Source organism: Bombus pyrosoma, linkage group LG13 (genome assembly GCF_014825855.1).
Source record: "Bombus pyrosoma isolate SC7728 linkage group LG13, ASM1482585v1, whole genome shotgun sequence".
NCBI classification, from domain to species: domain Eukaryota; kingdom Metazoa; phylum Arthropoda; class Insecta; order Hymenoptera; family Apidae; genus Bombus; species Bombus pyrosoma.
The window spans coordinates 4,397,402-4,424,525 of record NC_057782.1 but is presented as its reverse complement, the minus strand read 5'-3'; the positions used below and the strand labels follow the sequence as shown (position 1 = coordinate 4,424,525).

The 27,124-nt window shown below is 41.9% G+C and overlaps 1 protein-coding gene across 1 annotated transcript in view; it reads left to right on the top strand.

Moving 5' to 3' along the window:
• Nucleotides 1-21,876, top strand: part of LOC122574042 (nuclear receptor coactivator 5-like) — a 45,901-nt gene extending 24,025 nt beyond the window's left edge. The window contains exons 3-4 of the mRNA XM_043741128.1: nucleotides 8,856-8,945; nucleotides 21,802-21,876. Coding sequence (XP_043597063.1) covers nucleotides 8,856-8,945; nucleotides 21,802-21,861 — 150 coding nt within the window. The 3' untranslated portion in view covers nucleotides 21,862-21,876. The remainder of the gene's footprint in view (nucleotides 1-8,855; nucleotides 8,946-21,801) is intronic.
• Nucleotides 21,877-27,124: the final 5,248 nt, after the last annotated feature.

Genomic DNA, 27,124 nt, shown 5'->3' with positions numbered 1-27,124 from the left:
CCTTCGAACTTGCTTTATGACTCGAAGTTAAGGTGGAACTAGGTTACGGTTCTACTATGTTTTGACGAACACGACCGAACAATTTATATAGATGCTTACGAGCAGCTACGTCATATTTCAGATGTTTAACTCGTCAGGATACCGTATCCGTTGCAATCGTGGTATTAAAAATGCCATCGTGTTTCTATTTCTGTTTGAAAGAATTCTTGATGCTTTAATGAGAATTCTCTGTTCTTTTCTTTTTTTTCATTAGACGTGTCAGAAACATTCTGCAGTAAAATTATACCATAATCGAAGGGTATGCCGCAATAACGAGACAGCAATCTGAATAAACTAACAAAAACTAAATCAAAATCAATTTATTCGTAGCGTGTTCGTGAGTATGAGTGTGAACGCAACATAAGAGCAGAGGTTGAGCAGCAAAAAACAGTCTAGTAATTTACACCCGGTGAAATAGAGGAACATCGAAATCGTAAATCATAATCCTCGCAGATTCTTTAAAGGCTCGTGAACGTCAGCCACGAAGGATCAAATCGCACGGTTAGAGATATTAATGGCTTCAATTCTCTGTGTCGTAATTGTAAAACAGCCTCGCTCGGAGCCGGACTATTAGGCCGGGTTTGTCGCTCGTTGCTTTTATATCATTTTTCTGCGCGATATAAAAGAGAAACAGGGCCACTATTTCCACGTAATATCGTTTAGTAGCTTTACAAGGTAGATAAGATAAAGTCTCTGGTTCGAATAATGAGCTCGTATCTTTGCGCGACAGCGACAGCCCGAAACGTCAATAATCGTTGTCGAGATTGTTAAGGGAATAGAGAAAGAGAGAAAGACGGAGCAATTAAAATGCAAGCTCAAAGACAGGGGAAGAAAAGGAGGAGAGAAGGAATGTCCTTCGCACAGATAGCCCGTAATTTGTCGCAGAAATGCTTGACCGTACAAATCGTGTCGCCGGAAACGCGCTATCGAGTAAATCGAACGTTCATCCGTTTTAAACGCGCGACTGCAAGCGTTTTTGTTAACTATCAATCGGAATATCGGGCAATATCGTATGGAGGGCGATCGTTTGGCAAACAGCATGCAATAAACCATGAACGAAACAGCATATAAAAAGGAAAGTTCCACGATTTACATATTTAATAAATGCCTGGATAAACGGACACAACGAATTATTAATGCGAGCAAAGTGGTAAACGATACGAAGTGAGACGGCCGAGTGATTTATTGACGTTTAATAAGTGAAATCTTAGTTGAACCAGCGAAAGTCTTGTTCGCGAGTGTTACATCCGCATGGATTATGGTTGGAGAAGGTGTGGATTCCTCGGAAGAGTGTCAACGAGATTCATTCAGCGTTCGACCCATTGAGAAGAATGTTTTTGGCAATTGAATGAATTGCGCTGAAAATGTTAGTTGTAGTTTTCGAGTGTCATGTTCGAATTAATAATCATAATCTTTTTTAAAATATTGAAAATCTTCTTGCTTATTAAAAGAATGCCCAGATTAGAGTATAAAAATTTGAGGACCGCTGCAGGTCAATAGAATCCATTGATATTTAGATAGCGAATGGATATGGAAATGTTTTTTAACATATAATTTAAATTTCATAAAAACGTTATTAAACGTTATTTGTAATTACCGATGTATCGTAAATTTGTATATTTTAATAAAATTCGCATATTATTACTATAAATTGACCGAGTGTCTGGCTACTCACGAACAACAGCGCATATAAAAATTTTCCTTGTGAAAACATGTGAACAGTGTATCACGTTGAATGGAAAACGTCTAAATATAAACATTATTTATGCGCCAGTGCAACTGTATCGCCTAGAAGGGTGTCAACGGAAACGCATTGGCGAACTATCGATCGACTGCAGTCGTTAGAATGCACGTGACCGAGCCGGTACTCTTAATAAAGCAGAATATACGTGTGCCTAGCGGATAGTTACGGCTGAAACCGGGGTAATCCAATAATTATCCAACACGCGACGATTGTCCAGGTTTTTTATCATTCGGCCTGCGGAATTCACAGCTCGGTTATGACACCATTTCAAAATCGAAAGACTTTTTCCCTGCAGTGACAAGTGGACTAATGGAATTACTGACCCCTTTAAAATATAAAAAAAGCTTTCGTATTATAGATCGAAGCTAATAAAGCTCCTCCCAGTCAGAAATTAAATCCTACTTTCAATCGCTTTCAAGAGAAAGAGGAATATATTATATTTCTTTACATCTACACGACAAAGATACTTATCAATGAGAATAAATCATATGAAAGGTACCCTAGTAACTCCATCTGTATCGATCAGAAATACTTGTGATAGTGCCGATCAACTTCATCGAGCAGTATCTGGTATTGGTAACGCAGTAATTATTATAAACGAATTTTGAAGCTCCTGCCCTATAGAAAACGGTAAATATGATTTATCATACTTTTCGTTTGTAGACATGGAGACTTTGTTCGTAGTCTTCGATTAAGCCCTTTTCTCTCGAGAAGCAAAAACGACAGAGCTTTCTTATCAAACCTAACAGTAGAATGCTCCTATTTTCGCGCGACAGAAACATGGCCGATACGTGACCGTGTTATGCCATGGCGACACCAGCCGGACAACATTGTAGCGACTTGCGACATGCGCCGCAATTATCCCCTCGCCGTCTCATTTGCGATTGTAATTAAGATCAGCCACGGCTGTGGACGCGGACGCATTCGAGCGTGCACCGATCGGGTCGCGATTGCTCCGGTTGCGGCGCTAACCGCCCTTTCGTTGCGGCGCTAACGCGACTAACAGCTTCTCACCCGTCGAAGCGCTGCCTCTTTTCATCCTTCTCTCGCTTTCTCTCGCGAAACAGGCAAGATCGAATAAATAGAAGATAAAATTTTCGTACGACTTCGAAAGGGTCGTGATTAATCGCGATTCGATTGCTTGCAAGAGGGGAGAATCGAGCGAGAGAAGGTTCGCGGCGTTATCGGCGACGATCGTGTAATTACAGGCTCCAGCGGTGTCTACACGTCGAAAATTATTCTGCTGGTCGAGTTGAATAGAAGTTATCGTCGGAGAACAGGCCTCGGGAAAATCGACTCGGATTATTGCCACAGGATATAATTAAATCCGTTCAACTAGTTCTGTCAGTTTCCGGTTTTTCCATTCGCCAGGAATTCTTCGGCGAAGGGAAAGGGGACGCAGATGGAATCCGTAAAGTTTGACCGGTCGGATATTCGCGAGAAAACGCGTAGGAGTAGCAGGCGGTGCGGCTCTGGTAATTACAGGACAACTGGTTATTATAAGTACACGTGTTAATGGTGTGCGTCGGTGAACCGGCCGGTGAACTGGGTTGCGTTATCAGGAAATACCGTGTTGCAAGAAAATCTGTTGCCGGTGCCGTTAGAACTAGTTTTTAACGAACCACAAGCGAGCCAGCCTAAGCTTTTCCTATGAGATCGCCGCCGGCCTATGCGTTAATACGAACCAATCGACGTTTAATAAATTTTGGTCTGCTTGCCGATAGCGTGCCGCACACACCGGCCAGAATTCGCCTCGTTTGTCATTTTATCTTTCGATTAACATTCTTTTCCCTTATCGCCAGTCGGCTACGTAATTCTAAGCAATTATATATCTACTCTCACTGCGCCTAGAAAAAGTATCGAACAACAGCGACGCGAATAACATTCCCCACCGTGCTAGATCTATTTTGACAGTGCGCAATTCAAGGCTGGTATACTTTCTCGGTTCGCTCAGAAATACACGCAACACCGAGCGACAGCTCGAGAGTCGCAGCATTTTTGGCAATTAAATGGAAATACGGTGAAATTCTATTATAGGAAGTTGGTCTATTTCAATGAAATTTTAGTTAATATCCGATTAAACGATTTCTGTTGATCGAATCCAATCGTCTGGTCGCGAATTACCATTATATAAAACGAACAGTCGTATTACCATTATATGAAATCCATCAATTTATCCTCTGACAGATTTACTTAAATGGCGTTTTAGAAGAACGTAGAAGAGGCAGAGAATATATACAATTAAATGAAAATAGAGGAGAAAGAGGAAAATGCAATTGAAGATTGCGTAGTCACGTCCATCACAGACAATCACGTAACGCCACCTCAAAAATACGATTTGCCCTTCGAATTTTCCTTCTCGAGCTTTTCAAGCAACTCACTCGCAAACTTCTTCGCGATAATCTTCTAGTAGTTCTGACGGGTCACGTAGTTACCTAAGGTAGGAGCTTTGCGTGACTTCAACCCCTCTTGCACCCTCGTATATTCCCCTCGATGAATATACACCGTGTAGAATCCATCTCGCTGCAGAAAGGGCCGTCCACGAAAGCGTAAATCGTTCAGGCACAAGATTTTCGTACAAACTTCGACACGCACGCCGGATAAAGAGCCAGGAAGATGCAGCACGGGGGACCTCGAGGAGCGGGGGCTGGTTTCCGCCTCGGTAACCACATGTTGCAACTTTCCAGCGCCTTTGTTGCACCTTTGATTTCCAGTCACGACCCATAAGACGCAGATCCATGTTTTTTCTTGCCCTTTCATCTTCGTCCTCCTCCTTTATCGTCTTATCTGGTCTTCTTCTTCTACCAAGCATACATTACGCGGTTCGTAGCGAGCAATTACAGGAGGAATCAAACCGAGGCGAGTACGTGCGACGCTTACTAGCGGCGAGACGCGCGACTGATCTCTTATTGCGCCGGCAATCAACGTAATGAGCTGGACGTGCGTACCGACACACGGTCGATCCTGCCACACAACGTTGCATAAGGTTGTAATAGTATGGTGGTTGGTTTCGTGAGCCAAAGGAAAGCCGTAGGCCCCCGGCTGGCGTGCGGATGATGAGCCGATATATTTTATTGATGGACCAGATGATCTGGTCGACGGGCTGACTTAGAGCTGAGCTTGAGAATTTGCGTGAGCGTTGAATCGGGCGGCTGACTTAGCGTGTGCAGAGGCAGAGAGTTTTGGAAATTACGAGATATTTGTTGCAAGTGTGCACTTGGCAAAGATTAATAAAATACGTGGACAGTCGATGATCGATCAGATGGACAAATCGCAATATTTAACGAGACCATCTTTAGCACTAATTATACTTGAAACATATAATTTTATGATATGTGGAAACATATAATTTTTTGTTTAAGACGACTGTACAGTATGGATAGTGTATGTTCGTAATAACTGTAACTTAATCCATGTACATTTTCCATATTTTTACATAAATATTCAATTTTTCAACGAGAGACAGAGATATTTTAACCGTTTAAAATCGTGAAATGCGAACGACATTAGAATCTCGAAACTTTATTACGTAGTTATGGCGCTATAGTATAAGGACATTTCCCTGATCTTACCTGGCAATCACAGCGGAAGTAAATTCCTTAAGATAGCCAGGTAATTTTCCGGCGAAGCGTAGGGATGTTTTAATCGTTTAGAATTCCTGAGCAATCAACCATGGAGTGACGAAATACCAGCGACTTTCGAATCTCGAAGCTTTATTAACCCTTCGTCGGTGAATCGAACAATGTTACAACCCTGAATATTTTTCCTTGAAAATTGTATTCCTCTTAAAAAGACTTCCAAATATTTGACTTAATAAATAACTATGTAATTTAATAGACGAATTAACAAAAAATCCCGAATTCGTACAAGTTTTTAAAAAACTTAGAACGCTGAAAAGACAACTTTTAACCTAAACATTCCGCTTCACATACTGCCGATTAATTTACTCAAAATTCTTACTGTAAGCGAAATTGTCCCAACTGTTTTCGCCTTAATTTTACAAACTCGTTATGAAATTTTATCTATTGCTCCCTTGTAAAAGCATAATAAACTACTCAAGGAAATTACTTTTGTACGACTTTCGTTAATCAAATTACTTAAGATAATTGGGCAATCTCCCGAACGAAGATTAAGAATATTTTAATCGTTCGAAATTCTCGAACGCCCCGCTGAAAGCTGGTGATACAAGAACGACGTTAAATCCCGCGTAGCGCGTTTGCTCGATGGTAAATCGGCGAGGCAACGCTCGTCCCGGCACGATACCGCGAGGATTAAGCCGCGGCCGAGATCCATCGAGCAGGTGAGCCTCTAAAACCAACGACGTCAAGTAGGGAGGCAGGGCGAGAGCATGGCTTGCTTTTAGGGCTAACGACGCACCCGTAAAGCGAGAACGATGAAAATGGAGAGTAGAAACGTGCGTCTAAGCCTGGAATGCAGTATAAGTGCACGAGGAGGGAAGCCCCTCCTCTCCTTCTCTCTCTCTCTCTCTTTCTCTCTGCATCGCGGCTTTAGGTTGGGTTACTACGAACCGGGCAAAGGAAACGTCGACGATTTGACTTTGCAGTGTGCCGCGCACAGCATCCTCTTTTTCGATGTGTTTAACTTGTAGGATAGCACACATAAGCGAGAGGGTAGAATTAGATGGGGGAAAAAGATGGTTGAACGCTTCTGTCTGGATGTAACAAGGATAAAACGGGATGCGTAAGAAAAAGACAGAGAGAGGGCCAGTAAAAGTGACGAGGGTATGATGTTCGCTTTAATATCCACCAGCAGGTATATATTCTCACTTGCTCTGCTCGTCTCTTCTCTTTCTCTCGTGTTCGTTTTGCTCTTTCGCTCTTCACTGTTCGTTCGATTCTCTGTCTTCTGCTCGCTGACGGAACCACTGTTAGAGTGTCGATATTATGAGCAGAGAGAGCTCATGGGAAACTCTAGCAATAGCTGGCTCGTTCGAAAAAGGAAGGGAAAAGGAAGAGGCAGATAAATTTTCCAGGACTTATGTGGAGTGCTCGATGAAGTCGAAAAGTCGATGGAGGGAGGAGAATTCGTCTGCCTTTTCACGGTGCTGGTTGATCCCGGGAACACGCTGATGCGGAAAGCATGACATGCGAAATTCGCCCGCCCTCCGATGGACAACGTAACGAAACGAATTACGCGGCGGGAACTCGTGTTCCTTGAAATCTCTGTCAGCGATTGTACAGTGTTCTCTTAAGAGAAACAGGAAAAATAAACGATACGGTAGACTACCTCTTAACGTAAACTTTCTTTTTAATTTCGTTACGAATCGCTCCAAGTATTTACGAGTGTTCTGTGGCTACGGAAAATACTTGAATATTCCGTTACTCTTCAATAAAGTGACTTCCTTTCAAGTTCCATGTACATTACATTTTCAGAATATCAAACTTTTATAGCCATTTGAAAGTATTACTAAATTTAATAAATTTAATACTCTCAGACCTAATTAATTTAACGTCGTGGTAAATACAGTGATATAATCGTTGTATACAGTAATGTGTTTTAATATTTATAAATGAGTGGATTTTCCTGTAAGAAGTTTCCTCTATTCAAATTTCTCGAGTTACATATTTCGGCGTCTGCATCGCTTCACAGTCTCGTACAGCCAGTTTGTGAAATATTCTATTCTTCTTTGAAAAAAGATCCTATGAATCTGTGAATCCCTAACTTCTTAAACGAACAATCGTTTGTTGGCCGATATGTCCAAAAATAATCGATCAATATAATAAAAAGTAAATCTGATTCTACGAGAATGATCATTTAAAAGTGAATCCAAGAAATATAATACCACTTACGATAAATTGTCACGAACATCGAATAACCACTATTCAATCGTCATACCGCTGAACAAAAATAAAGCGGAATCTCCTATACGAAGTAAAAGACTCCACGTAAAATTCCAAGAAGAATAATCGTGCAATAAAACGTCGTGCTCGTAAACGACGTAAATGATCGCGCACTGCGGGCTAAGAAAATATAACGGACGAATAAATGGCGGCTGGTAGATCCCTGGCGTCGTCACAGTTTCTTTGTCGAGCGACCACGCGCGTCGTACAGCATTTCCAAGTCCTCGCATTAGGATTAGGCACGCTGCACACACCCGAAAAACCGTACGAGCTGCCCTCGTATCCGTATAAATGTTGTATCCGCAGGTTTTTAGTGTGCGTAGGGTAACAGAGGCATAGGAGGAGGCTGCGGGTCCCGCGGGATTATGTTCGTGCTGGTTATTGCTTTTATTGTTTTTCGCTGGACTAGACCGGCGAGAGAAGGCGGACCGGTGATCTTGTATCTTAGCAGGATCTACGTGCATTTTCACTTAGCGAGTTACACGATACCGGATACCGTTGATGTACCTCGCCAGGTTGGATCATTAGTACCAACTGTTGGAGAGAATCCGCAAGTACTATACCTCTCTTGAGCCTAGCAGTATTTTCATTTTTCCTTTTTTATGTTCGTTCCGTTTCGATGGGTTTAGAATTGTAAAGGGAGAAAAAGGCAGAGTCAACTGTACAGAATTGTTCTTCCTTTTTTTCCTTTTTTCGCCATCGATTCTTTATGTTCGACATTCTGACCGATACCTTCGATGATGAAACAGTGGATCAGCGTTCGACGAAGAAATCCAGGCGAGAGAAAGATGCAGCACTGCACGGTCGACTTGATCGAGGTTGATTCGCGAATTTAAAGGTGATTAATGCTTTAATGCTAGCCGGGACTTAAGATCTTAAGTAGTTTCTTTTATTTCCGAGATTACTCAGCCGGGATAGGCGGTAGGACGGTTCGATTAACAAGTTTCTTTGGTTGTCGTCTTTCGTTCGATGAACATTTTCGCTGTCTGTCAGTGGTATACCTCCTTTGCGAAGGTATTACTTACGAAAAAAAAGAGATGACGTTGTCTTATCCACGATCTCGCGTTGTGGATCTTGAGTCCCATAATGCAATTGAAAATTTACCATTCCGATCTAATCCCGTCAGTGTGCGAGGATTAAAAGCACCAACGCACCGATCGAACGACGAAAAGATCGATCTCTGTGTATTAAGACTTTGATGGGCTTTCCAGGAAAGGTCGAACGGGAGGGCCACGCTGCACGAGGGTCGCGATGAACTACAATTAGTGAATCTGTGCGTACCTCCGAGATCGGCGATCGTCGTAAGTAAATTCTATTCGCGGCTCTGGAAGCTTTAATACTAAACGTAAGATAATTAAACGAATGAAAGAGGCTTTTTTTGAAAAAAGAGAAAAGAAAAGGTCTTCCGCTGCACAAGAATCACTCGAACGCTTTTATCAACTTTCCCTTGGCACGTTTTTCTCTTTTTCGCTTTTTTCTCTGATTGCACTTGGACGCACGAGGGGTTGACTCACTTGGTCAGCAGACTGGCAAAACCAACCGCAAAACAATACTCACAGGCTGCACGCACAAGAAAACACGCCGGAATAATGGCACCGCCTTAATTCGTTTCGGGGAAGAGAATCGACGAGACTAGGGACGCGCGAGTCGCGACAATGGTACTAACGAGGCCCCTAAATGCCCGAAAAAGAAAGCGTTAATTCCGACCTTTCAAGTGTAAATTCCTAACCGCGCTCTCGTTTCCACTATCGAGAAACGATGCCAGGTATTACGCGTACCACGCGTTCTTTCATCTTTCGTTCGTTTCGCTTAATCTTCGTTGTCGAACCGTCGGGGGAGCGGCGGGGGGGGGGGAAATACACATTTGGTATACCATTGAAAAAGAACGAAACTTATTTGGTCGCTGTTAACCACGATGATTTGTCAACGGAATATTTCATTTTGGCGATTCGAAAAAGCAGAAATCATGATTTCTTGTTGGACGTTTGGGGTGTTGTATTCGGCAGCTGCACATTGTCGTTGCAACGATGCTGCACGATTCAACCACACATGCATTAATGCAATGATGGTTGGTCCTGGGAGTGAGGAGAGAGGGAATATCGTTGAAGCGGGAGGGAAGGATCAGGGAAGGGAAAGGATCTCTTTGTCCTCACCGAGATCCATGCGGCAGCATTGACCTGCTGCCCCACTGGCGTAGACACCTGCCCCTGGCTTATCAAACGCTTCTACCAAACTCAATACAATTCAAACATGTCACTTTTTATAGCTTTTCCGAAAGAAAAGAAAAAGGAATCTAGAGAAAGAACCAACTAAAAATAAAATAGAATAAACGTAAGATAAATACTTCATAAACATTGTACAACTAGTATTTAAAAAAAAAATTTTTTTTTTTAGATCATTCCTTTCTTTGTAGCAATGAAAAATAAAACAATAAAAGTCGAATATCTCACAGATTCGTGAAATATTTACCAAAATATCTAAGATCGTTTAATAAAATTAAAAGTCGCGGGAGGCGGAGAGGTCAAACTCGCAAAGTTCAATTGAATAATTCGTGGTGTGTTCCACGCCATTGGATGACTTATTTCTCTCGCGATACGCAAAAGGTCCGTCTGAACTGGCGAACTGGCCCTTGCAGCCCTGCTGCGCTGCGGTTAACTTCTGCCAAGGGGCCCCCGGACCTCGGGCATTGTTGCAGCGCCAGTTTTTGACAGGTACTATAGGCTGCGTGGTGCGTGCGCCCACCTACGTACGTTCCACGGATTAACGTCTAGGGAATCAGAATGAAAGAGAGACAGAGATGAAACGATAGAGTCGAAACGGTGCGCGAACGATCACAAAACAGGCTCACGTGAAAACAGGTCCTTCGACTTGACTCATTGGTATTTTATTATCGACTTTGAACGTCGACCCAGAAGACGTTCCAGTCGGCTATTAAGTCCGGGATGATAAGTCTCACGCACAGTCGTTCTACCGTTAATAGTCACTTACTTTCGGTCAGATTCTTATAGAACCTGTTCCATGGAACTTGTCCAATGACTATCGAATTTCAAACGCGCGTCTACATGGTCTACTTGCTGGATTATCGAACCTCCGTGGGCTAGTCTTTCTCTTCGTAGATACATAATATATAGGACCGTAGAAAAGTCTCGCACCATTTGCGTTAATGGTCTTCTAATCGTAATGAAACATACTTTTACTCGATCTGTTGGTTATAATAATTTCTTTACTTAGAAATTCTCTAATTTTCGAAGTGTCTGTTCATCGAGAACTGTAATGGATCTACCTGAAGTTGGTTTGCCTTTATTCATTTTTAACTTTGCTATTGTAGAAGGGTGGCCCGGTTAACAAGTTATGTGTTTGACCAGTTAACAAATTCCTAAGAAACTATTGAAAGTATTGAAAGTACCGCCAAGTATCCTCTTTTTTCATTCATTAAAGCGGAACATTTTTACTTGAAGAATGGTCCGTGACTTTTGTCTGTCCTTCTACATATTTCATTATAAAGAATTTGTCTATCGATCGTCTTGTATCTATCGTCCAGACCGCAAAGGGACTGACCCTTTCATCTGAGACAAAAATCGAAATGATAGAGGGCGTGAGGTGCACATACCCTCTGAATATGTTTGAAGAGGGTCAGGTGAAACTCTTTTGACGAGCAGACTCGCCAGCCTCTTCGAAGGGAGCATTTATCCTCGAACGAGATACACAGGTAGGGGTAGCCCTAACCTGACCTAACTCTTGACCATCCCCACGGGTGACTAGCACGCAAATGACTAGAAAGCCTGGACGATTCTCTTCCATCACGTTGGCAAGTGTAACAAACGTCAAATTTTCGATGCTTCTAAAAGAGAGATAATATTTCCATAGATGCAAATAGGAAGCCTTCCATTGTTCAGAGTAGAAAAATCGTCCTAACGATTTCTACTTAAAAGTCCGTTCAAAGTTAAACCTACCTTAAAACAGAATAGCAAGATAGTCACATTCTATTGTTATAAATCTTGAAATCTCTTAAAATAACGCTGCTGTACCTGGAACACATCAACTCTATTCACTATGGAGGCTAAATTCTCGATTTAAGATAACTTTCTTGACAAGGGACGAGACGTCGATTTATCAAAGCAACTTTTCTATCAGATCACTGGAAATTTATGCGCACATACGTCAACTCTCAGCCACTATTTGCATACGGTTCGTACATAAAATTCCTTTAATAACTTATTTTCAATACAATAATATTCAACTGTACGCGTTAGTTATTATATGCAAGATCAGGTGGCTATTGTTCGATCGATGAAAATTAATTCCGATCAACGACGTATTCGTGTATCTGAGCTCAATACGACGACGACTAAAAGCTTCGATCTTTGAGTTTTCAGATATTTATAGAATTTGTAAACGAATTTGTAAACTATAGTTTGCTTGTAAACGAATGGTTTACTTCGCACACACCAAATACCCTAAATTTTTCATGCGAAGGATTTAATCAATCCCGATAAAGATTCTAACGATGCAACCTCGCCCGGATCATCGTTTTTTTGACGTCGCCACTAATGAACCCTCGAGATAACTTCCAATCGTTCGAGATAGCTCGACATCCCTGGAAGAGGGATAACAAGTCAATTAATCGAGGCGACTTTTCCACCAGATCTTTCCATCCAGCAGATCTCAGAAAAATTCAATTTTTAGAATCCTTGAAAATCTATAAAATCCCTCATAAATGAACGATTCACTGTGATCATCCCAAATTTCAGCACTTAAAGGAATTAGTCAATCGCTCTAAAGATTATTCTAAGGATACAATCCTGCTTGGATCATCGTTTTCTCGACGCAACCGCTGATGAATTCCAGAGCTACCTTCCAACCATCGGAAGCTTCGCTAACGCAACCTTAGTAACCAATAGCGTTGTCGGTCGCCCTAACGACCCCTCTTCCACCCCCTCTACTGGTGAACCAGTAGGCCACAAACTGAGGAAGGCCCGAAAATACCCACGAAGCGTAAAACACGGCTTCCTCTAATACACCTGAGCCTGTGTACAGTCTACCTTCGCTTATGGTTTATGGGATAGGTGCAAGTGTGTACTATATTTTCGTAAGGACTGGGGCTGGTTGGCGTAAACTAAGGCGGCGTTTCCTTTGTGCCGCGCTGGAAGCTAGTTTCGGTTGGATGATGCGGTTCGATTCACAATGCCATCGCTAATGTCCACTTTCAGCCTCCCTCGCAGGCCCTTCACAACTATCGGGCTGTTTTAGTGCTTTATGACAGCCATAATATCGCCTTTCCCAAATACCAGGTAGAACAGAGCCTCGAACAGGCTCTAATGATTCGCTGCAGCATTATGAATAGCTGGACTTGCCGTAATTGTTCCTAGTTATCGTGTTGTGTACTTTTGCTGAATTCCCGATATTTAGAAATCTGTCTGATAAGGACCTGCGGGCAATTTAAGAAGGTATTTTCTACATTTTGTTTAACAATTTTTTATCCTTGTGTTCTGGTGGAAATATTGAGAAATTTACTTGTGATTCCTATTCTTCATAGTTAACTATCGCAAATGAATGTTTTGCGAAAATATTACACATCACACGAAATTCTACATAAGTATAGACATAAATTGGAAGATCATTTTGGATCATCGTGTTTTGGAATTATAAATTTAGAGAAATTTTATGAAACAATTACATGTGTATAAGGCACAAGATTTTATATAAAATGTGAATTTCGAAGCTTCAATATTTAATATCTGTGATATATTTTATCACGGAAACATAGTGTTCGTACAGGAAACAAGAGAAACTATCGATTCTTATCTTTTTGCATTTAAACTGCGATAAACTTCCAAATATCAAAAATTTAGGGAAGCATTCTCCAATGACTCTTGGAAAGTTTGATCTTCGTAATTGACTTCCTAATGAATCGATAGTAATGCAACGTGTGTCTTCGTTAGAACGAAATGAAAAGCAAAAAAATAATTCGCGAATGTAATTATCGAGACGGAGAGCGACGTGGAAAAAAGTGGCTACGTGAAAACATCGGTGCATTGAGTCGCATAATGAAGCTGCTTCGATCTGAGTTTCCGGTCGGACGGTGAACGCCGCGAAACGCTCTTTGGGTGGTCTCTCATTACGGCGGTTCCTTCAATGATTTCTTAGCACATTCGGCCAGGAACATATGGCTTCTGACCGTTGAATCGGGATGACTGGCCGCACAGAGGGCAGTATTGTAGCAGTTGGAGTGATTTTTCATGGGAATCATTCTCATAAAAAAGACCGAACCTTCTACTGTCTGACTAAATACTGTTATACAGGGTGTTTCCCAAATCGTGGTACAATCAGAAAGGAGATAATTCCTCACGTGAAAGTAGGTCAAAAATATAGAACGAATTATTTTCACATGCAGCTCCGTTTTCGAGAAAATCGGGTTAGAATATTCCTTAAGTACACGTGCACGCGACTAATACCATAAACGGACTGTGCGTATGAGATATAGGGGCACAGAATGTAAAAATTGGAAAATAAAATACGCAATATGAAATGTGAGACGTACATTTGCTTTTTATTTACGATGAAGCTTTATCGCGACTCAGAATCAAGATGAAACCATAATCATGTTTTAAAACGATTATTTTCATTACAATCAATTATCAATACGGGTTAATAATCGACCTAGATGTTTCATCGTTTAAAACCGTAACTCTGATGACTGTGAGACAAATTGAATGTACTCTAACGATTAGCTATTAAGAATGAGAAATTCACGGCCTATTAGTATAAATGAAATAATACCCCAAATGCCTCAATATTTCTATTTCAAGTTGTTAAAACACGAAACGAATTTGATAAGTGGACGCGCGTTGTATCATCCATAAACAAGTATGAAAGCTTTGGACGTTATAACGAGTACTTTATTTCAGCCATTTCGTATCTTCTACGTCTATTACGTGTACTTTTGACCATTTAAATTTCCCATAAACGCATAAACGCGATACAAGAACCAGCCATTTAAAACAATTATTTCTACATCAAACTATATTCAATCACGCCAACTTGCAACCCCCAGTTCTCTCGCTTTCGTAAACCAACGATCGTTGAAATACCGGTCATTTGCACGCTAATAAACGCGGCGGTAAAGACAGTAAGAACACCTCGCTCCATAATTCCAAACTGCCGTTCTCCCTGCGCAATCTAGCCGCAGAATCGAAGTTGTACGGTTCGCGAGGGACGAAGAAATAAACGAAGTAATTGTCGGTGAAGAAAGGAAACGATACGGACGAAGAGTGGACGTTGAAGAAATGGGGGAAGATGGGAGAAGAGGCTGGTAATTATCATTTCTTGTACAAGCCGCCGGTGTGGGTATAGTCACGGATATAGGCGGTTTTGCAACATTCGGTCCCTCATTGTGGCGTGGTTCCTCTCCTTCTGCCTTCCTCTAATCCTCACTATCTCTTTCTTCCACTTGTATCGTTTCCTTGCTCCTTCTCGCCGTACCTTCGTTCGTTCTTTCTTCTTTTCACAGTCGCACCCGCGCGCGCATCCCGCGTTCTAAAACAAAACGAAACGCTGCACGGGCCTCTCAAGGATAACGACTATGAGGCCTAGCTGAGGCGGCAGCCATATTGCGGACAATTGAAACCGTTGCACTGGCTCTCTTTTCGGTATACCTGCAGCTGCACCAAGCTGGTCCGCGCTTGTATCACGCACGCCATAACGCGCAGATGCTCGTCGCCCGGGCCAATTAATGCCAACTCACGCACGTTCTCTACCCGGAAAAAGGGAATTACCAGTAATTAGATTAATACTGAAAAATAGACCGTGTCCCCATCCCAATACTTCTTCATTCGAACTAATCTTGATTGGCGAATCGATTCCTTTATCGCGAAGGAATTTAGAATTTCGTGCAGCTGCGCTTTGTGTCTTTTGTTAGAATTTCTTATATATATATATGTTTCTAAGGCAATGATTTCGTAGAACAATATATAACGTACGAATTTATAAGTATAATAGAACTCTGTTTGTATCAACTTCATTTATTCGACCGAAATTCGAACGATTAAGCGAATCATGGTGGTTGAATCCACTCGTTAGAATGCGAGCTTCCATTATACGAACAAAAACTTGTATTTTTATTGTATAATTACAATTGACTAAAAATTATGCACACTTGCAATGACTATAAAGATTCCATAAAAAATATAAACTGATCATATTGATTACTCTGGTATTATTACCCAGTATGAATGAAAACGATTATTGAGTTGAGACCTCATCCTAATAGCATATACTTACATTAAATGCTTACAATTTTTAACATTAACAAATTTCAAACACTCGACAGATAATAGATTATAGTTAAAGACAGACATATAAACGGAGCTGTACTGTGTAACTTCTTCTTTGGATGTAAAGATCGTTATCGTGAAAGAAGAAATACTTAAAATGCAGTGTATATTCTATCCACCAGAAATACATGTTTAAGAGACCACGTTTACACTCGTAGCCGGACAAAGAATGCATTTGGCGCATTACGGCCGGACTTTTTGAGGCTGGTGGGGTGGGTAACCCGACGCCGGTGGTGGCGGTGCAAGTTCAGCACCAACGCTGTAAACCATATGGTAAAGTGGGGAACGTTTCTTTGTGTGATTCATAAACGTGTACTGGTGTACACAAGTCCATAACCTCTACACAATGATCGCTAGAAAGTCGAAAAGTCGACTCGAATCCGAGTGGAACGATCGAGGCAACATACGACGAGGAGTAGGGGGCTAGAAAATCGTCGTGGTCCCCCTCGCGGTTCGAATTCTGTGAGAGTAGGGTCGGAGGAGGCCCGAAGCAATTAAACGAATCGAACGCTGATTACGCGGCTGGTTTAGAGTCGTATAAATCGTCGATTTAAATCGTCGAAATTTTTACGACCGCCTGTCATAACGGTAGCCCGTGTTTTCTACACGTGTTCCCGAACCCGAAACATAAAAATCGTTCTGTAGCGAATAAATGTAAATCGTCGGCTGGCTATAGAATTTTTCGGCTATAGGCCTAAACTATACAGTCGGAGAAACGAATACGAATGGAATGGCGTCGATGGTAATGCAACTTCGACACCCGACGAATGGCGGCACATTGGTATAGAGGAGGGGAGAGGAGCCTGGGTTCGCCGAATCTAAAGGACTCTTGGCAGGCTAGCAGGGCCCAAAAGTCGTCCTACACGGTCAGGATCCAATCTCATTTGGTACTAGCATGCCTTCGCTCACTCACCTCCCAGCCTCGGATTACTGGCTCCTTTTTGGTCTCTCTCTCTCTCTCTCTCTGTCTCTCTTTCTCTCTCTCTCTCTCTCTCTTTCTCTCTTTCACTCGCTGCCTTTTTTCTACTCTCGTCCTCTTCATAGCCGATTCCCTCGAAAACGCTATCCCCACCTCGTCGTAGATCATTATCGCCAGACATTCCGAGCTGTATCCGCGGTGCAAATGCAACGTAACCGGGAGAACGGCCATCGCAGATTTTGGACGGTGGTCCTTGATGTCTCTTGAGATTTTGAGAGGACGCTTGAGAGACAATTGTTTTTTATCCCAGCTGCTGGGGAATTTTTGATGAGAATAGGCTGGGGAAGGAAAATTGTACCGCTGATTCGTTGCATTCTTCTCCTTTTTAAAATAAATAATTCGACAGTTCATCTGTGATGCAAATGTAATCCAATTAGAAGGAGGTCCTTGATGACATCTCTTAATATTTTTGAGGATACTTGGTAAACAATTTTTGCCCGCCCCAACAGCTACAGAATTCTTAATTAAAAGTCGGAGATATATGGTGTCGGTGATTTATCGTATTACCTTCCTTCCTAATAAATAACAGAGTTATTTTTATTGCGAAATGTCTTGTGTCAAGTCTACGTCAAATGATGAGAGATTAAGTGTATAAAGATCACATCAGAAGACGCTCTTTTCTTTACAATTCCGGCTGGTAAGAAGTTTCTCATTTGTGCTGCTTTTAAAAGTGCAGTGAATTCGAAGGTTCGAATCGTGCACGGGAACATAGCTGCGTCGGGTATCACGGGGCGGAATAAAAAAACGATCTATTTATCATGACACCCGCGATCGTAAAGAAAGGTCTTTCGGGGATACTCCACGAAGGATGTCTGATTCATCAGCTTCATTCATCAACGTCGGCCGCTTCTGTTTCTTTCATTTCTTTGAAACCTAACACGCTTCTAGTGTACGTGCATCATGCAAAAGTGTGAGCATGACCGGTTCACCGTCGTCCCTGAGCTCTGGGGCTTGCCTTATGATTAAACAGATCATTAGAGGGATGACTCCTAATTCTTTCTTCCTTTTATCGATATGGATCATTCTGATATCCGATCATTAGCCGACCAGCAAGTCCCACCCTCGGACCAAATTGCTTCATTCTTCAAAATCCATCATTCGAAATACGAACGTACCCATCCTTATCCACTTCCATACAGATAAACCGTCGTCGCCTCTTTCCTCGTCATTCTCTACAGTGTATAGACCAGTGAATTCCAACCTTTTTCATCTCATGGCACGCGTAAACTAATTACTAAAAATCTGCGGCGCACAAAACAATGTGTTATTACATTCGGTTCGAGAGAAGGCATATGGCACACTGTACGGCTATTGTCGTGTTGGCTGTTGTCATTCCTTTATTCGATGATCTAAGGGAAAGGGAGTCAGAAACTAGGAGATAGTTAGGTATTGCATGTTTCGAAAGTTGTTGCACGTCAGTGTGTGTCGTAGCACACTTGGTAATCGCTGATCTGTACCGACGAGTTATGATCGTGGCGAGGATATCGTAGCGAGTTATCCGACGATAACTCGTCCAGCTCCGTGAGATTCGCCGCGATTCAATACGGTGGCCGACTGGTATCGACCGGGTATCTCCACTAATTGGGATTTCGCGGCTTCCCTGGTTGGCGAAGAGTCAGAGGGGAGGGAAAAAACGCGAAGCAAAACCCAGAGGAGGGCGTGGGTCCCAACATGGTATGACGCGATAATGCGGTACGGGGCCACGTTCAGCTGAACAGGGGAGGGGGGCAGAACCAGGGGAAAAGAAGAAGAAGACAACGAAAGAAAAGGAGGAAGAAGCGAGAAGAAGGAAGAAGCTCGAAAAAGGAGGGGGACAAGGAGGGTGGGGCCTGCCGCACTGACCTTGACTAGGCCCGAAGTTGAGGTGGGTTGAGGTGCTGCCGGGCCCTCCTGTCCACCTTCTCCGCTTCTCTATCTCTCTCTTTCGTTCGGCTCTTTTTCCCTCTCTCTCGCTTCGATCCGAAGAGGATACTCCCGTCTCGCCGCACTATGGCAGGCCCCACCGGGCCTGGCCCTGTAGTTCTGCATTCGCAGACTCCTCCATCAAGGACATCACAAAAAGTACATTAGACGAAAACACGTTGCCATTATACCGCGGCAAGCACCGCGAGAGAGGAGAGAACGAAAACGCTACGTCTGCTTGGTAAGGCTTTAAGGCCGGTGCGCGGAGCGCACAGCCGAAAACAGCCAGCACCGTCGCCCCGCCGTTTCGGCCCTCGCAACACCATGAAAAAAGCCCACGGCCATCTCCCCCTGTCTTGCTCTACGACTACGCCAATCTTTAGGCCGGGCTCGAGACCCCGACGAATTTTCTCCAATTTCTGTTTCGACTAGTCTTGGAGGTCTCATTAGGTATCGTCGAATTTTGGTATCGTTAATATCTTGGAATTGATATTAATATCTTGGATTGTTGCATTTGAAATTGATGGTGATTGGTGACACGTCGTGGTTACTCATGAGTCATGAAATGGAATTAGTGTACAGCAGTGGGTCGTCTGTTGATTGTACGATTATTTTTGGTATCGTTTAGAAGTGGCAGTGTTTGATTCAAAAGTCGTGATGTTCGACAAAAGCGCCGTATTTGGGCCGTGGAATAAAATTAGGATTCCTACAGTGAATTATTTCTTGATATACTTTATGAGGAACATTTGGAAGTTTCTTTTCAATATTCTTGGTGGTGTAGAATCGCTGTTGCTCGGTTTGAAATTGATAGTGTTTCACAAAAGCAAGTTGATGAATCGAATTAGAACGCGATGAATCATACGTTGACAAGTTCTGTTAGAGATTTCGTGCATAATATCCAAGATTTGGGCTACTTTTTCTTCAACTGTTCCCATTACCATAGTGTAGAAATTTCGAACGGTAGCACGATGATTGGAAATAATTTCTTCGGCACGAACAACGCGCCAGTCCTAAGGAGCGATGGTAAAGTTTCAAGTGCCATTGTCGAATGCATTCACGTCAGCCTCGTGACACACGAGTTACTCTTAGCAGTGGGATTGAATTTTTAGCACGTCCCCCTTGAATTCGCGCGAATGCCAAAAATAAGAAGGCGATGAAACGCGCCTTAACTGCCGCCTTTATTTCTGGCCCTCGTGGTGCACCTTACCGTTCCCTCTTTCTTATAGCCTCTCCTCTTCTCTCCTTCTCTCTCAAGATCAAGGTCAACTCTCCGGAGATGACTCGACTCTTTAAACGACGTACCTTTTCTTCGTTACTCCTTGTTCATCGACGAACGCCATCGCAGTTTCCGATCTTCCAAACGATCTTACCGAATCGTGTCTGCTCCGGTTAGAAAGTTTGTCACGCCATTCAACGAACCAAGTGCTTCGTTAGAAGGATTAGATATCAGAAAAAGTGAAATAAATCATGGAAAAATGTCGGCGCGTGCACCGGTTGCGACGTCGTTCACGCGTGTTGCATGAAACATCGAGTTTCCGTGTAATTATCATCGTTACGCGATCCACGCGATATATTTTGTCATTCGGACGGCTAGCGCAGCCACGGTTTGTCGCACCATAAATCGTATCTCCGCAAACGAGCAAGAAGCGAGCGCGAGTTCTTACAATTCCGTCGCGAGAGGTCGACGCGGCTCTTTACAAGCCGCCTTCCACCGCCTAGGAAAGGATAAACCACACGAGCCAATTCCAATGAGGCGAAATACCACGCGCTACCGGCTACGATAATTCTGACTCGCTTTCTCTCGCGCTGTGACCATTAAAACTCGCCAGCGGACTCCGTTCTACGGATTCACCGCACCCGCGTTACTTTAGTGAACCTTTCGGTGAATTTATTATACCGACTTCACCACAGCGTATTTCCACAGTATACGCACGTACACACCTACCGCTGTTGATCTTTCTTCTTTCTCACGTTGACGTCTAAATACCTTGAGCCAATAATAAAACACTAGCTTAAAGGAAGCGCCTGTTTTATGGAACTCCTTGGTACTCGGTAAAAACGATTAGCAGCGCCCTCTACGCGGATGGCTTTTGTCGCTCGTTAAAACCTTAGTACGTGTTACTCGGAGAGACGCTATTCGATTTATTGCCTTTCTTGTATTTAACGAATAATTGGCACGCGTTTCTTTTTTCCTGGTAGTTTAACGAAGGATATAAATTAGCAAGGAAATCGAGGGCGTTATCTATGTATAGATTTTACGCGATAAAGAAGAGAACTTTCGATTGGCATAAATGTCAGTATGTTATCGAGCATTGAAATTATGAAAAATACTTGACGGTACACGTAAGTACGAATGGTTCTATAAACGGGGAGCGAATTACCGGCCTGTGTTCGTGGCAACGCGTGACGTGTGTGAAAAGATTGTTTAAGTTGTTCTCGACTTTCACTAAAGTCCCGAAACTGTTGCGGTAACACCGTCCGAATATAATTACGTCGCTCATTAAAATTTAACGCGAATAACACGTAAGGTCTTCTAGGTTTAAATGTCACGTGTTTCATAGAAATATAGAAAAAAATAATTGTGTTAATAATTTGTGTTAGATTTTCACGTTGATGGTTACAATTAGGCTAGTACAATAAATGCAAAGTGGTACATATGTATATACGTTCATGTTTTCTGCCTCGATAAGAGACGATATTAATTTTGTCATAGATCGTTCGCATGTTTTTGATAATTATACAAGCACTTATTTTTTCTAGATCCGTTATTTTGCCAGGTCCAAAAAATTCTTACGTAACAGTACACTCGTATACTAGTAATTCTCAAACGAAATGACATACATTCAACGATCACCAAACAGTAAAAATACAGCATTTATCATAATATTCTCCTAAATAATCAGCATACAGAAACGTCGTTCCCGCACGAACGAATATTTCCAGTTAATTACCATGTCTTACGGAGCCTTGTGTAACACCATGGAACCCCATGGCGACCGCTGATCCCTCATTGGCGAGGTTTCTCGCGCGTTAAAGTTAATTTCGTGGCTGTCCAGGGCCTCGGTAATGGAACCAGTCTTACCCGTGGACTTTTTCATCCGTCGAAGATAAAGCCGGACGTAAGTGATTCCTCTGCGATTCTGCCGCGTGAAGGAACGTTTTAATTGCGTTATTTAAGGGCGACACGGTGAACCGTGCAAGCAGGAAACAACGTGCAAACGGGTTTCCATGTACGGTGTGCCGGGCGTTTACTTACACACTGTCAACGTGACTCGCGGCCGATTCGTTTCGTGAAAGTCGATTCGCGTTCGCGCGCGCGTGGAACGCGCAGAGGTGCCTTTAAAACACCCACGTGCTCTTATGGTGTGGCTATGTGGTGGTTTGGATACGCGCCAACGTCAAAGCCCAGGACCTGTTTCGTTTCGCGGAGAACCCGATCGTTCGCGATATGCGGGCATCTAGGGCTCTGTGAAATCGTTACGATATTTATGGCGCGCGATAATCGATACCCCCGCTTTCAGCAGAAAGTTGTTAACTAGTTGGAAAATAATGGCCACCTTAAAAAGCATATCGTTACCTGATATATTTGCCTCGTACAAGTTTACGCTTCTGTCACGAGATAGCTGTTTATCTTTATCGCGGCTATAGGTTTATTATCGTTCCGACTGGCAGAGTCGCGCATAGGTACCGTAAATCGTGAGTTTAATCGGTGCAAAACTATCTGTACTCGCGATATTTCCATGTAGAAGGGATGCATCCTTCTTCATTAAGAAATTGAGGAAAAATTTGGAGATGTTGTATTTTTATAGAATTACCTGCAGCCACTTGCGCGACTCAACTATAGAGATTCATGAAAGCATCCAAACTACTCGCAGACACCTTTTATGAATATATGAGAATTATTAGATTAGATTGTAATAAAATATTATCATCAGTATATTGTGTACATTTTTATGCAGTTTTTCGAAATTTGCAGGTTCATAAGTGCACGAATTGCACGTAATATAATTGCGCATAAAATTGGAAAAATATATGAACGTATTTGTAATGATATTTAGTAGGTAAAGCTAAGGTAAATTTATATCTAGGTTCAATTCTTTAAATTATGTTCATTAAAGTATGAATTTGCATAAATAATCTGGCACTAATTATGTATATTATAGGAAGTATTTCGAAATTTCACAGACATAATTGTATTGATAATGTTAAACAGATCAATTAGTAAGCAAGTATGGAAATATATATAAAATTATACATTTGCTAAAAGTATATATTTCGCAAAGCTTAGAATATTCATCAAGTAACCATATTCAAAGTATGAGCGAATATGTTAGAAATACTATGAACTTTTCGAATAACTTAATATATGTTCGAAAACATGGCTTAGTGAATGTTTCATGAGCAACGAAAATGAAAAGTAGTGTAAGTAGATATCGAGGAATTTCAAGAGAAACTCGAAGCTCTTCGTAATCGAGAAATAACTTTATCGATATGCGAGGAAACGACTTTTTGAGCGACGAATTTTTCGGAATATATGTACATACTTGTTCCCTGGATTTTACGATTGGCAATATACGGTAATACGTAGTAAGAAAAATTTCGAAGGTGGAGATATTTTATTAGCAAATGGTCGACGATTTCGTTGATGGAACAGAATTACGATTATTATGTTGATCGTAGGTGGACGAATGAAGCGATTCTCGAATCGATGAAAACTACCTCCGTTGACGCGCGATAGAGTGGAAGTGTTCGTCGATTTTGTAAATAGGATTGATAAACCGCGTCGTCATTCTTGATAGTAGGATGACTTTGTTGGAGTCAGAGCTAATGTCATCGCGTATACGCTTATTTACAACGATGTACGCAAATGTTTAAACGTAGCTTGTCGTTAAAACAAACAGACATCTATATTATTCTGGATGTTATTTCAAGTATCTATAGAATCTTGTAAGCAAATTAAACAAATGATTAATTTATTTATTAGCCTCGATAACCTCTTCGAATCTTTATTTTCGTTGGAGAATGTTTCAAACTTTTGTTGTAAAGAGGTCTCGCTTAACATGCTAATATTGCTAAACAGACGTTGCTAAATATTCTAGAAACTTTTCAGACTATTTAGTAGAAGAATTAAGTTCTGATAAAAGTCGCTGACAACTCGAGCAAGAATCCACCCTCTTCAATTCCTTCCTCTAAATATTTATTCTTATTAAAGAAGGTTTCGTACATTTGTAGAATACCGTAGCGATATTAACAGAGTGTACTAGAATTTTTCCAGACTTTTTGAAACATCGGAAGGATTAGACTGGAACGCGAAAGACCCAGTTTGCTCACAGAGGGTTGATTTGCCTAAAATTCCTCCGCCACCTTTGTGGCTTTTCAATTTTCCGAACTTGACGAACTTTGAATTAACGAGAGTTAATTCCATGCGAGTTACTAAGAGTTGGCGAGTACATACAGAGAAAAAGAGAGGAGGTGAGTGGAGCGATAACGATAACGAGACTCGATAATTTTCACGTCGACGCAGCTCTCCATCAAAAGCGATTACTTTTCAAAGAAAATAAGCGTGGCCGCGGGTAACGCCCACATTTCGGGTATAACTCACGACAAGTCCTTGGCATTAAATATGTAAATGTTCCGGAGGAACGACAGCAGCGGGCGTTTAATTCGTCGGTGAATCGGCAATCGCGTGGACATCTCGTCAATTGGATTTCGGTCGGCGTTCCATGAAACCATTGGCCGGTAATTAGGTTGCGCATAATGATAACTGGACAAACACGTTGTCGGTTGTGTTACGTTTGTGTTGGCCGCGCGATTCCGCTCTTTCACGTATGTACGCGTGTGTTTGTTTGCAAAAAGACAGACACTCGCGTCGGCGACCGATTAAATTATTATTCTTGCAAGAAGCTCGTTAATAGCGCAAAAGAAAAATACGCGGTTGCGCGCAGCTTGTCGTCGATGGAATTGCTCCGATCTTAATTGCCGCTTCTAAGAATCGGAAAGGAAAAGTCGAAGGGCTCGTTCGCGCACTTCGTTCTCCGGCCACATCTTTTTTCGACGACCATCACATTTGCACATTAATGAACGACTGCTTGATTTATCGCTTTGTTCTTCTCGTTTTTTTCAACATCTCGCTTCTCTGTGCTCCTCGTACGTGTGTAATTCGCTTCCTCGTTTGGATCCGACGAAATTCGATTTTTACGTTATATTTCGTCACGCCGATACTTTCCGTTTCTCAAAAGAGAAAAACACGCTTTTGACAATTTAACGACTTCCGCCTTTTTTTTTTTAAATAGAGGATCACGTTGGTTGACAAACAACGAGAAAGAAATACGATCAAAGTATGATCACTGAGAAATACGAGATTGGTGTGCAACGGGTTTCTACAGTCAAACGAAATAGAAGATGTGGACGAATCTTATTTTGTTAGTCACGTCCGCTATGTGTATTAAAAAAATGGACGTAATTAAGCTGAGGGTAAGGTTTCTGTGAGAGAAATTAATTTACTGAATCGAGTACTCTGTTGTTAATTCAGTTTCTTTCATCGTGTCCGGTTCCGTCTCTATAAATTTCTCGACGCCATGAAACATTCTGTACCTATATGGTATTCCTTTATCGATCGACTTTTTTATTAAAATATATTCGAAATACAAAAATATTCAGTATCGAAAGAATTTTTTACTGAAATATTTACGACGTAACACAAACCCTCGCATGTACGATTCTTACGTATAGAACGAAACGAAATGACTCATAAAACACTATGAATTGGTGTGTACGGAATAGTCAACAAGGCCATACTTGAGACATTAAAGTCGTAAACAGTTGGATGGAATCAATTACATCGAGCGTTGTCACAGTCCTCGATTTCTTTCCTCCTATTCAAAAGAGGTTTCAACTTTAATCCATAAAACTTGAAAATATAAAAAATCTCAAGGTGGCAGGAAACGTTAATAAAATCGTGACCAGCGCCACTTCACAGTATTCCTACGAATATTAAAATTACACGGAGCAAGATATTTAAACTTCAATTCGTGAAGTTGAAAGAAATAAAAGCTTTGGAAAGAGAAGGGAAGGCCAGGAATAAGTTAATGAGATTACAATTTCATGACCTTCACGACTATTGAAATTTTACGAAGCGAGGGATTCAAACTTTGAACGATAAAGTTGAAAAAAAAAATAACAATTCTCAAAGGAGGAAAAAGAGAATTAATAAACTTCTAACTTTGTAGATTCTACGAATATTAAAGTTCCACGAAGCAGGAGATTCAAACTTTAATCAGTAAAATTGGAAAAAAAAAATATAAATTCTCAAGAGGAGAGAGGATTAAGAGAAAGTTAATGAAATTATAACGTCGTACGTTCTATGAATATTGAGATTATACGGAGCAAGATTGCGTAATCGCGGTGTTCGACGATGATCTTATTTAGTGATTTTCTTTCTCGCCGGCAAGCTACGCGATGATCGTGCAGGCGCGTGCAAACGCGTCTGCGTGCGCCGCATTTACGTGCCAATGACTGTAAACAGCGAACGAGCGGAGTAATTTGTGCGGCACGCGCGTGTCTGAGTACTCGTGCCAATCGTGTTATAGTAACGAGTGCAGGGCTGATTCCAGTTATTCGAGAGGTATCGAGCGTTTTCTCGCTAGCGACCACGTTTGAATTTCCGTCTACAGTGATTTCAGTCCTTCTGTTCGATTTATGGAAGGTCACACGTTCGATTAATTAATCCTGCTCGATCCCATCCTGTGGTCACTCGAACGAACAGTAATCGTTACTTTATCCATGCCATCCTGACCATCGTGGATCGATCGCGTGTATCAACTACATTATCAACAAGATTAAACGTAGAAAATTTCTCTGAATAATGTCAAAACGAAAAGCAGGAACAATCAACGTTTAATTTAAATTCGAGAAATTGGAAGAGCAAATCCATAAGATCGAACGTTTACCGATAAATCGTGTCTCGAATATAATGGCGACGATAAATCGGTTTAAATGCAGAAAATAAGTGTTGCACGGCCGTGAAGGAGCGATCGGGAGATCACGAGAGAATTCGCAAGGCACCGCGGAAAAATATTGCCTCGTTAATGTCTGTACCAGCACTTTCGGCCACTTGCTTCGCTTATCTGTCGCTCCATTTGCATGAGAAACTGCAATCTCGACGCGATATTCCTCGGAGTCCGGTAGTGATTAGAGGAGCCTAAATGCAAGGGGCGTCTCTGGACCGCGGCGCGACGGAGAGAAAGATCACCGTGTTCCACACGTT